The sequence below is a fragment of the Canis aureus genome, chromosome 19 (assembly GCF_053574225.1).
Source record: "Canis aureus isolate CA01 chromosome 19, VMU_Caureus_v.1.0, whole genome shotgun sequence".
NCBI classification, from domain to species: Eukaryota; Metazoa; Chordata; class Mammalia; order Carnivora; family Canidae; genus Canis; species Canis aureus.
The window spans coordinates 50107920-50120873 of record NC_135629.1 but is presented as its reverse complement, the minus strand read 5'-3'; the positions used below and the strand labels follow the sequence as shown (position 1 = coordinate 50120873).

At 48.0% G+C, this 12954-nt stretch overlaps 1 protein-coding gene across 4 annotated transcripts in view; it reads right to left on the bottom strand.

Annotated features, from left to right (window-relative positions):
* The window catches only part of CACNA1A (calcium voltage-gated channel subunit alpha1 A), a 214563-nt gene that overhangs the window by 115679 nt on the left and 85930 nt on the right, over positions 1–12954 (bottom strand). For all 4 annotated transcript variants that reach the window (XM_077859712.1, XM_077859713.1, XM_077859714.1 and 1 more), the window contains exons 4-5: positions 5725–5816; positions 3105–3257 (exon numbers count right to left, since the gene is read on the bottom strand). In XM_077859712.1, the coding sequence (XP_077715838.1) occupies positions 3105–3257; positions 5725–5816 (245 nt within the window). The remainder of the gene's footprint in view (positions 1–3104; positions 3258–5724; positions 5817–12954) is intronic.

Here is a 12954-nt window from a genome sequence, read left to right as displayed (position 1 = left end):
AGTTTTCTCCCCAAACAGCAAGAGGCAGATTGTAAAAATGCCACAAGGAAAGAGACACATGCCAACAGATGCCCCTTTCGCTGGCAACCAAAGACGGCTTCCTGGAAACGTTGGGCTGGGCGCCAAAGGTGGGGTCTGAATTCCAAGGTATTGATGGGGTGACCCCGGGAACACATGGAATCAGGGGAGCGCAGAATGACCCCGGGGTGTCCCCACTGGACCAGAGCAGTGGATATGAGAGGACCCTATTCAGTGAGTCACACTTTTGAAGGCTTTCAGAGAATGACGCTGTCAGCCAAGAAAACAAACAGCCAAGTGTGTAAACTCAAGCTCTCCACAAAATAAAAATATATCTCAATGGATGTGTTATGGACACAAATTCCCAACCCCCACTCGGCACGCAGCAGAGAGAAATAAACCAGCACGGAAGGCGTGAATCTCATCGGCCTTTGAAGCTTCGGTTAAACAGAAACTCTAGATCATGCAATGTGACACTCGCCACTCTCAGAAGTGACACCTACTGCTCAAGAAGCAATGACCACTAGTTTAAGTGGCTGGAAATGCCTTCGTCATTCATGCTGGACTTGGTACAGGGGGACTATTATTTAACAAATACAGGCTGGAAAGCAAAATCTTTTAAACATAAGGCTCAGAGCAGGGGGAAGAAAATGCATGTGCTCCTATAATAAATGAGAACCACCGTTTGTTGGGAAGGTCACCTCTGTCCAGAACCTTCTCCATCTCTACCTCACGACCAAGTCTGGCTCAGTTCCCCCCACCCCACCCCGTGGCCCCCTGTGTCAGCCAGTGAGCACTGGTCCTTCCTTTTCTTCAGGGCCACAAGAGCTCTTCAATGTTCGTATTTCGTGGGGAGATAAGAGCAACGAGCTAGTTGCAGACAAGGAGTCTTGTCTCCTCAAACTCTTTTGGAGGCTCTTGGAAAGCAGAAAGCCTTCCACTTTAACTTCACATTTCTCTGCGTGTTTAGCACACTTCTGGGCACGCAGGAACCAGGGTTCTGGGCGATAAAGGAACACAGCTGAAAACCTGTCTCTCCTTAGCACTCCTGCCCAGTGCTTCTTCTGATTTTTAAGCCCCACTCAACCCTCCGCCCCCCCCCCATCACGAAACACTCAGAGGGCTGCTTCTAGAAAAGCAACCGTCCAGAGAGTCTGAGGAATTTGGTTATAAATATATTTTAAAATTAACCTGCTGCCTGGGTGTCTGTATATATCTGTCTCTTACTCACACGCCTTATATTTTTAATCGCAAGCTTTTCAGTCATCCTCCTAAAATGAGGCTTCCTAGCCCCCCCCCAGCTGCTCCCCCTACATCTGCCCCCTCACAACCCCACTGAGACCTAAGCCAGTTATGTGTCTGCTTGGCTAGAAAGACCAAAAAAAAAAAAAAAAAAAAAAAAAAACCACACACACACACCAAACCACCTCAACAAAACCCCCAAACCTAGGCTCTAGGAGTCCTGGTTTCTCTGCTCTTGGCTGACTTTTCCAAGGGGCCCTGCCCTGTATCTCTCCCTCCTGCGTTTCCGCCCGGGTGACGAGGCCAGGCGCAGAAATAGCTCTGCCTCAATTAACACCTTCTTCATCGGGGAGAGAAATAATTAGGACATCCCATATTGAGCAAACTTCACAAGCCCAGGAGAGAAGGAGTCAGGAGGAGCAGGAGAAGAGGAAGAAAAAGGACATCTTGAATAAACGTTCCCTACTGGGTTTTCCTTCCGTCTGGGGCAGTCTGGGGCCAGGGATCTACTACTTGGGGGGTGACCAGGAGGACATGGTGGGTAGGAAGCCACCCCCAGACAGAATCTTCTTCCCGGTGACACAGGCATGAAACCCCTTTCATTTTCTCACATGGCTTCCCCTTCAGCTTCACCATCCACCCTGTCCCTCCCCTGAATTCATGTTTCCCTTGTCCCTCTGACGAGCACTGCCAGCCGGCCTGGCTATACCCAGATGGCAGGTGGTCCCAATACTGACACACAGGCTTCTCTCTTTACCCGATTCCATTTGATTCTTGGGCTTCAGAGAGCAAAAGAGCTTGGAGAGCAGGAGATTTAACTGAAAACATATCTGGAAGCTACCCATTCCCGAGTGTGTGGATGGGGGGATACCACCCTGCTATGCTGCCGATTCAGAGCTGAGTCCCATGAGTGAGACTCCTGCCTTCCTGGCTTTTCTCTGCCTGTCCCCCGACCCATTTCTTGACCCTCACCACTGAAGGGTTGCCCCTGGCACCATGTGTGGAGAGAGGGACCAGGACCTTATGCTAGGTACTATTGGTGTCATGCCTCTTAGCTGGGGTGTCTTCAAGGCACATTCTGGGTGATGCCAGGAGGACCACCCTCTCTCTATTCCTTTTCTCCAGGTAATGGGGATTGCCTCCCACAACGCAATCAGATTTCTTCCTTCCTGATCCGGCTGCCCTTTTTCTTCCTGCTTGAGAACACAGCATGGGCTGCAGTTCCTGCGAGGTTACGAGGTGGAAGCTACTGGCACCCTGTTCATATCTTGCTGTTTACCTGGCCCCCACATACTCCCAGCTGAAAACACCTTTCATGCCTGCTCTAGCCCAGCGTGCAGGTCAGCTAGCTGTGCCAGGACATTAATGCCCACCCAGGCACAGTCCATGTCACTGTCAGACAGAAGTTGGTGGATAACACCCAGGGTCCCTTACCCCCTGCCTGGGATGGCTCTGAGGCATGTGTCCTATGCTATCTCCCTAGGGTACCCAATGGGACTGAGTCCCAGCTGCCCACAATGGTAGCCTGCTTGATAACACCACACCTCTTTACTAGATGTCTTCTTTCCCTGTCTCATGTCCTCACTTCCCCAATGGCACTTCCTGGGATCACTTCCCAAATAAACCACTTACCCCTAGGACAGCTTCTGGGGGACCCCAACACAAGGCCCTAGAACAACAAAGACCTCCAGGGCTACCTCACCCCCTGCCTTTGCCTGCAACACTTTGGAAGGAAGTTCTCCCAGCTGCCAGGAAAAAGAAGCAAAGCCCTGCAGATCCCTTCTAGGAGCTTGTCCCCAAGGGAAGAAGGTTGGGAAAAAACACATCATGCTGCTTAGACCTACCTGTCCCCTCTTCAAAGCAGGTGGTATGAAATTTTCCCATATAAAATTCTAACCCTATGATTGCAAAAATAAGGATTGCAAAAAATAGGAGGAGGCCGATCTGCAGCAGGGGGATCATTGCCTTCATGATCGACTTCAGGACGACTTGTAAACCTGAGAAGACACAAGAGAGCCCCATGGCTCTGTGAGCAAGCACCCCAAACCCTGGGAACCGAGAGCACACACAAGGCTGGAGATGAAGCAATGACAAGGGACCACACAGGATGGTCATCATAAAATGGGAATGAGCCCTCCTAATATGTTATGGTATGTGTTATTTTAAAATATTTTAAAAGTATTTGGCATACTCTGTCATTTGATGACCTAAGAAAGGAGTAGAAATCGATTGCTTTATGAACCATATTCCTGGGTGTTGGGAAGCTTTTACCCAGAGCAGAGTGCCTTTTCCTAATTTTTCCCACCAAGAGGGGGCATCTTTTCCTAATTCATGCAAAGGCACCAGCTAGGTTAGCTGCACCTCTGCACAGAAAAGCAATGTCCCAGTTCCAGTCTCAAGAAACCAGACATCATTTCATTGGCTTCTAGCACAACCCCATGAAGTGGGCACACGTGTAAAATTATCCCCATTTTGCAGAGGTGGGAAGCAAGTCCGAGAAACGTGATTCATCCATGGGAGTTAGAAATCACAGAGGCAGGACTTAAACCCAGGTCTGAGTCATGTCAAATTGGATGTTTGTAGTCACGGTGCTATCAGGAAAGTCTATAGTTAAAATTAGGGTTCAAACAAAAAGCCTGAGGCCTTGCTTCTTGATTAGAAGAACTTCGCACGGCTCATGATTAGCACCTCCTGATGGGTGGAAGCCACAGGGATCTACAATGTAAGGGTGATGCTAATAGAGGTGATGAGGTGGAGCGGTTGAGGCTCTGGACACTGGACGTGGTTAGTGCCCAAGCCAAATATCCTCTGTCACTGGTGTGCCCACTTTCCAGCTCCTGTGGGTGTTGGCTGTTAACGGCTTGCAGCTGCCCCTTCTTTTTGTAAACTGCCCTTGGTTATGGAGAGCTGCCTTAACCTGAGCAGCCACTCTCTTCCAACCTCTCTGTCCCCTGCCCCCAATAAGTGACCAGAGATGGATGGATGAAAGGCCGGCAGTCTCTGCCTCAGGTTGGAGGATAACTCTGGTGCTACTCATACTCCAGAGCTCCCCACGGGATCAGGCCGAGACTGCATCCTTGCTCGGCATCTTCCCTCTCCCATCTTGCTGGCCTCATTCCCTCTCTCCTGACGGCACTCCCCAGATAAAGCAGGGCCATCCGAGCACCTAGCTAAGTCTGCATTGAAGGGACCCAACCTAGTCATCTACTTTCTAGCAATGTGACCTCCAGCAAGTCAGGTCACCACTCTAAATCTTGGTTTCTTCATCTGTAAGTGGGGACTGGAATAGCACCTCCCTCTCAGGATTAAATGAGAAAGCACATATCTGGCAAAGTAGCATCAGAGGTAGAAATTCTTATTAGTATTAGCTTGGGGGTGACTCTTAATTTAATGCAATGCAGGCAACTCCTGGGTTCCTACATACACCTAAACAGAAGTGCCTTCTTTCTACAAAAAGACCCTGCTGGTGGTCGTCTGGGAGATCTTATTCTTTAGATCCGGATGGCAATGAACCTGACAGATGAAGCCAATGAGATGTAAAATGGAACTAAAAATAGAACCTACCTCATAGGCTTGTTGGGAGAACAAATGAGTTTTTAAAATGGCAAATACTTAGAACAGTGCCTGGCACATAGCAAGCGCTTTTTAAATTATTAGTAGTAGTGGGACAGAAACTGAGGCAGTGGGACAGAAAAAGGTCAGTACTGTTTGGTTTTGATTTTTGGCAGCTGAACCTACATCTGACCCTGAATATGGCAGCCATGCCCATAGGGTGGAGCAGAAGCACCCTTGGAGGAGGAGAAAGCAAGCAGATGGGACAAGAATGGGCTCTGGAGCTCATCACTGTCAAGCTGCCAAAGCCCAGGTGCAAAATTTAACCTGTCTGAGCCTCAGCCTTTCAATCTGTAAAATGGGTTCATCAGACGATTGTGAAGACAAACTAATAAGACAATTCACTTTAAGTTCTCTCTATAGTGTCCAATATGCAGCAGGCACTCAATAGATGGTCACAGTCACTGATACCAGTGTTACTGGCCAGGCTCAGGGTAACAATCACTAACCCTAGTCCTGCCTTTCTCAGCCACATGACTCTGCTCAAACTATTCAGCTGCTCTGAGCCTCAATTTCCACAACTGCAAAATGGAGATATTAAAACTCTCTCCCAACTTCACAAAGTTGTGAGTACTGGCTGAGATAGTATGAGCATGGCTCCTGATAGACAGCAGGTGCTCACTAAATGGGTGCTATGGTTATAGGTGAGGCTCCTGGCTTGCTTTCAGAAGCTCACCAAGACCTGCAGCCAGGTTCCTGGGCATCCCTTGGGAGCTTTCTGCCTAAGAGAAGGCTGCGCTATCACAAGCTGGGAGCACCCAGGGGCCACTTCTGAGATGCTCTGCAGAGGGGAAACTGAGGACTCCCGGGACCCCTAAGCAGACCCCTTGCCAGGGTCAGAAACTCACGCACTTGGGATTCCAGACACCAGCTTGAGCGGCCTCAGCACTCGAACTGCCCTCAGCGTCCGTAGGTCAAACTCCGTCCCAACTGTCGCCAAGATGCTGGAAGAAAGAAGCCAGAGTGGAAAACAGAGGGTGGGTTTCAGGGTCAGATGGGAGTGGGATGTCATTTATTGGCTAGGTGACCACAGGCATGTGACCTTACATTGCTGGCCTCAGTTTCATCCCCTGTATTAACCGTTCCTGCCTTACAGGATAAAAGATGATTTACAAAGACCCCCAACTAGGTGTATGATTGATGGTAGTCAATAGATGCTAGACTGAGGAATGGAAGCTTCCTGCCACATATGGTAGGGGTGAGGTCCAATATATTTCACAATGCACAATTGGAATGAATTGTGGGGTGGCCCAGGAGCCCAGGGGAGGGGCTAGGGAGAGTGGCAGGACCTTTGGGGCTTGGTGCTCTTTACCAACTGGCAGGAAAGTGGTTCAGTATTAGGAGCCCAATCCACATGGGGTTTGAATCCTGGCTCTGCCATTTCCCAGCTGGGTGACCTTGGACAAGCCAGTACTCCTCTCTGTGTCTCAGTTTCCCCTTTTGTGGAAGAGGGATAAAACAGTACTGAAAACGCCTCAAAGGGGTGTGGGGATTAAACAATTGATACATGTGCTGTGGTCAGCATGGTGCCCAGCACATAGGAAGTATGCTAAGCTACTTGGAAATAAATGAAAAGGAAAAAAAAAACCCACAGAAAACCAAACCAAACAATGAACATGGCTCTGCTGGTGTGGACTAGCTTGGTGCAGCTGAGGAAGCATGAGAAGGCCAGTATGGCTGGAGCCAAGCCAGCCAGAGTGACAGTGGGAGGAGGTGAGGGCAGGGTGGTGATGGGCAGATCGTGCAGGGCCCTGTGGGTTGTGGTTTGGTTCCCTCTCCAAGTGACGTGGGAGCCACAGAAGGTTCTGAGCACTGGAGGGATGGGACATGATCTGTATTACAAGAAAGCCTCCTGTGAGGCAAGGCCAGAAATTGGTGGTGGTGGGGGGGTGATGGGGCCACTGCATTTCAGGTGAGCTGTGGCGGGTCTGGGCCAGGCAGGGCTGGACCCAGCGGTAGTGCTGAGACGAATCTGACTCCGCCCTCAGATGATCTCACAAGTGGGTGAGGTTCAAGTATAGTCTCCATAGCCCCAGGCTACAGGACAATGAGGAGGACCTGAATACAGATAGGAGGGCTGGGGTCAGCATTGCCAGGGAGCCCAAGTACAAGGAGGCAGCATGGCACAAAATCTCAGATCTGGAGTTAAACCTTGGTCCTGCGTTTTCTCATTGTGTGGCCTTTGTCCTAACCTGTTAAAGCCCCAGAAATGCAGATAATCTGGCCCCACTCTGGCCCAGTGCAATCCTAACAGGCACCTATTTACTATGTTCCATCCCCCATCCTGGAAGGGTGAGAAGGAATTAGGAGGGGATGGGATGGGGCAGGGAAGTCTTCTGTGTCCAAGAAAACCCTATGGAGGCAGAGGCTTTGTTCAGGATATTGGTGGGGAGAAATGGGTGGGCTGGTGTTGGAGGCTGTGAACTGGACGCTGAGGAGGTGGGTCTTATCGTGTGGACAGTGGGAGTCATGTAAGGTTTCAGAGCAGGGGAGGGATGTGATTAGGGTTGGCGTGGTGAAGACAAGGCTGACAGCTGACAGGACAGATGGGCAGTGATGGAGGCAGAGTGAGGAGGGAGCGGTGAGAGCAGGCCAGCGTAATGAGGGCTGGAACTAGGACAAAGGCAGTGGGAGTACAAAGGAGGCCCCAATTTAAATATAGCTGCCATTGATTGCTGGGCATCAGGGAGCTTGCCTGGGCTCATCAAATCCTCCCTGTATCCCAGCAGTCGGCAGGATGAGTCCCATTTTCCCGAGGAAACTAGAGCCCAGAGAAGTTACAAATGCATGGAGGTCCACGCCACTGAGTAAGAACTCAAAGCCAGGACCCCAAGACTCCAAAACCCCAGTTCTCCACCTCACATGATTCATTGGATAGGGTGGGGGCCGTGGTGGGAAAGACAGGAAAGAAGAATGGCTTCCCGGTTCTGAATGAGCCACTAAGCAACGGTTGTTCATTTATGCAATGAGGGTTTATTTAGCACCTACTATAGGTGCCTGAGGACACTGCCATGAACAAAGAGACAATGGGAAAACATGATCTGTCAGATGGTGGGAAGCGCTATAGAGAATAATATGGTAGCCACCAGAGCTTCCCATGGAAAGATTGAGCATGGTGGGATGGGAACAAGAGGAATCAAAGATGTCTGCAGGGTTTCGGCCTGAGCTGCCTGAAGGCTGGAGTCATGGTAAATTGAGATGGGAAAGGAGTAGGTTTGGAGGAGGAAGATCCAGGAGGAAGATGAAGCCTGGGCTGTGGACACGTTGAGTTAGAGATGCCAGGTTTCTGTAACTTCCTTATTAAAACTTTCCATTGGCTTCCATCAGTCTTGGAATAAAATCCAAACTCTGTGGTGACCACAAGACCTTGTATGCCTTGACTCCCACTGACTGCCCTGTGCCACCACACTCTGGCCACTCTGACCTGTTCCTCCAGCAGGGAAAGCTCTTTCCTGCCATGGGAATGTTACATTGGCTATTTCTTCTACTGCAAATGCCTGTCCTCCCCAACTCTCTCCTTCTTTGCCCTGCTGGCCCTCCTCACATCCTTTAGAGCTCACAGTTTGCTTCTCGGAGAGGATCTCCCTGGCCCCTCTAGCTAAAGAGATCCTTCACTCTCCAGAATTATATTGGTTATTAATCTGTTTTTATTATTCACCTCTTCTTCTAGATTGTGAGTACCATGAAGACAAACATCTTTTTTTTGTAGTACCTGTAGCACCTTTTGTGGCCTAGCAGGTATCAATAAATATCTGGTAATGGTGAGAAAAGAGTGGCGGAAAATGGTTATGGTAGACCAGATATTCTAGGGTAGACAGGTCAAATGAAAAAAGCCAAGGGCTCCTAGTGGAATGTTGGGGAAGAGCAACATTTTAAGAGAGAAATCGTAGAGGCAGGAGGTTGGTGAGAAAGAGGAAGCCACAGAGATGGGAGGAAACCTGTCAGAGAGTGTCATCCCTGGGGGTCAAGTTCAAAAGTGTTTTGAGGAAGGCAAGGTCACTGATCTTCAGGGTAGCCCCTGGATGAGTCAGGTGCAAACGATGAGAAGCATCAGGTCATGGGAGAGTCTTGCCATGGCTGATGGCTGGAGACAAGAGTAACCAGAAACAAGAGCCTGGATATGAGATAGGAGGATTTTCAGGGTGAGAGACACTAAATATGTTTATATGTCCAGAGAGAAAAGTCGATAATGTATCCCTTGGCCTTTAGAGCTCAGCTGCCCGATATGGTAACCACTAGCCACACATAGCTGTTTAAATATACCCTTAATTTAATTTAAGTTAAATCAGACATTTAGTTTTTTCAGTTGCATTAGTTGCACTTACACATAGCTGTTTAAATATATAATTAAATTAAATTAAATTAGACTTCCAGCCCCTCAGTTGCATTAGACATATTTCAAGTGCTCTATAGCCGCATGTGGAGAGTTGGTTTCCATCATCGTAGAAAGTTCCACTGGATGGCGCTGCTCTTGCATGTCTAACCCCTACCCCCCCCCCGCCCCCAGGGCAGGAATTTTCATGTTTTGTTCACAGCTGTATCCCCGAAACATAAAACTGTGCCTGGCATACAGCAGGTGCTCAATAAATGCTTGTCGAATAAATAATAAGGAAGTGAAATGTAGAAAAGCCTAGAGATAACTAATAGTATATTCTAGAAAAGATGGAAGGCTGGGTAGAAGAAGGACTTGTCTTAAACTAGGAAAAGGATTGTGAAAGGTACTGAGGGTTGTTTATCCAACAACCAATCCCTTGCCAGGGGAGTCTCTCTTCCATCAGAGTCATAAAATGGCCAATAGTCTCTTTTCCCCAGGATTCCTTTCGATGGGAGCACTGTCACATGACCCAATCATGTACCTTATGGGACCTGAGAGAAAGCCTGCTGGGGGCTTCTGGGAAAGAGTTTCTCTCCCCTAAGAGTAACATGGCAGGTGACAACCTCTCCTCTTTTTTAGCCAGATGCTCTTGTGTAGACATCTTGGAACATGGTGGCCATCTTGGGACCATGAGTGGTAAAGGTTACCAGAAAAGTCCTTACACTGGAGATGACAGAGTGGAAAGATGGGAAGGATTCCTTGGGAACATCACCAAGCTGTGGAGCCAACCATGCATCCAACCACCCAGCCTCCAGACTTCTTGTAATGTAGATGGCAAACAGCCTTTCTAAGAGCCAGGCAGCTTGGGTTCAAATCCCTGTTCCTCCAATCACTAGCTGTGTGACCCTGGGCAAGTCACACAACTTTTCTGTTCCTTAGTTTCCTGAATTGTAAGATGAGGATGACAATCGTGCTTACCCTGATAGGCATGGGAGTTTATGCGAGGTGCTTGGAACTGAGCTTGAAATTTACTAAGTCCGACATAAATGTTTGGTCATAAATTTTCTTCCTCATCATTTTTATTCTTCTTGTGTTACTTGTGGCTAAGTTATACCAGAATCTGCTGATAAAGGCAAGTCATTGAGTTTTTCCTTTGTCAGGTTGTATATTTGTTGCTTTACATACTGAGATCCCATTTTATGCCCCAGTATCTTTATTAGCTGAGTGTTCTATTCTCATTTCATTGACAGGGATATTGAGACCCAGGGGGTGAGCTACTTGTCCATGGTCACATAGCTAACATGTGGTGCCTGGCTCCTGGGTCTGGCTGTGCCACCTCCGCTGTGCTGCCCCTGGTTGACTCCACTACCCCATTTACCCTCTCCCTGGGACTTCAGCCAAGCTCATACCTCCGCTAACCCAAGTGTAGAAAGGAGCTAGATTTTTCTCTGCCGGTTGGAAGTCAGGATGTCAATAAATATTTGTGGAGGAATAACTACCATGTGCTAGGTGGGTGAGGAGGGAAGTATGTGCAAAGGCCCTGGGGCTGGAGAGATCTCATGGTAAAGGGTGAGGTTACTGGCTGAGAGGGAGGGCTTGAGGACAGAAGAGCAATGAAGAGATGTCAGCATGGTTAGAAAGCAAGAGAGAATGTGTGGGGGCTGCTCTGGACCTTTAAGCTCAGGTTAGAAGTACCTGTCCCCATAGACAGGGTCAAATCTTCCTGATATGGGTACTTAGAAGCATAACTGCTTCTCATGCAGTCTATATCCTTGCCATTCATAGATTGTGCAAATCCTCTTCAAGTTTATTTTTATATCACTTGGCTTTTACCTCCTTTTGGGAAAAGTATTTCTAAAATTTCTTTTTAAAAAATCTTCAAACTGGGAGAGAGTCAAGTTCATCGTTCTCCTCAGTTTATGGCATCTTTCCACTTTGGTCTGTACAATGCCCCTCTTCGTTCACTTTCTCGTTCGTTCGTTCGTTCATTCATTCCTTCTTATCACCAAACCCTACTTTCATTCGTCTCCTTGGAGAGACAACCAATATAATGTTTAATTTGGTCTTATTGGAGTGCATTCTTGCAAAACATGTGCTTTATTTTGAGTGCTTATATTTTTAACTTACATTGACGGCACGAAGTTAAAGCATATTCTGTTGTTTCCTGTTTTCACCCAGAACCATGTTTTTAAGCCCTATCCTGGGTGGTCTATTGGATGTGCCATCTGGAGCTTTCACTGGGCCCGAGGCTCCGTAGGTACATCTGCCACATTCCTGTTCCCCAGGGATGGACACCGGGTGGCCTCCAGCTCCATTTCCACAGATGCTGCTGGAGTGAACATCCACCCCTTACAGACTCAGTGAAAATCTGCCTGGGGTGGGTGCCTGGGTACATAATTGCTGGTGACTCTGACTTAACCAGACTTACTTAGCACTGCTAATGACTTTTCCCATGGCCACTCAGGGCACACACTCAGGAGTGGGGCAGGAGCTTCCTCTGTCCCCACATTCTGCTGACCCTTGGCTTATCCACCGTGCTGATTTTTCCTACTATGAGAGGTATACAGAAACACTCGCTGTTTTGGGTGCCTGGGTGGCTCAGTTAAGCATCTGCCTTCAGCTCAGGTCATGACCCAGGGTGCTGGGACTGAGTCCTGCATCAGGCTCCCTGCTCAGCGGGGAGTCTGCTAATCCCTCTCCCTCTGCCCTCCCCCTGCTTGTGATCTCTCTCTCTCAAATAAATAAATAAAATCTTTTAAAAAAAGAGAAACACTCGCTGTTTTAATTTTCATCTTTCTGATTACAAATGATTTTGAGTACCACGTCATAGACTGATTAGCTTTTCAGACTTCTCTTCCCTAATCTTCCTGAACACAGTTTTTGCCTGTTTTCCTATTGGGGTTGTGCGTTATTCTTGTTGACTTGCAGATGCCTTGTATAGTCTTAATCAGTGCTGCCCAATACGGCAGCCATTGGCCACATGTGGCTATGGACACTGGAAATGTGGCTCGTGGGAGTGAGGAGCTGCATTTTAGATTGTATTTACTTCTAATTCATTTGCATTGAAAACAGTTGCATGTAGCTAAGGAGTAATGTAAAAAGCAATAAAAGGATGCCTGGGTGGCTGAGTAGGTTAAGCATCTGCCTTTGGCTCAGGTCGTGATCCCAAGGTCCTGGGATCAAGTTCCACATTGGGCTCTCTGCTCAGCAGGGAGCCTGCTTCTCCTCCCACTTGTGCTCTCTCTCACTCTCAAATAAATAAATAAATAAAATCTTTTTTAAAAATGATAGCAATAAGATATTAATCTCTGGTCAGTTATTTTTTACCATCCTAGGCAATATTTACAAATACTACTTTACTTCTTCTCAAGTACCAGGTGCTGGTCTACATGATTTACAAATATTTTTTTAAAGATTTTATTTATTTATTTGCGAGAGAGCGAGAGAGAGAAAGCCTGTGAGAGAAAGACAGATCACGAGCTGGGGGAGAAGCAAATTCCCCACTGAGCAGGGAGCTTGATGTGGGGCTTGATCCCAGGACCCCTGGGATCATGACCTGAGCTGAAGGTAGATGCTGAGCACCCAGGCACCCTAATTTATAAGTATTAAAACTCCTAACTACCCCGTATGTAGATACCATTCTTCCCATTTTGTTGATGAGGAAATGGAGGCATAAAGAGGTTGAGTAACTTGCTTGTGGACTCACAGGAAACAGTAAAGCAAGACTGGGATGTGGACAGTTTGGTTCCTGAACTGTCCCCATTATG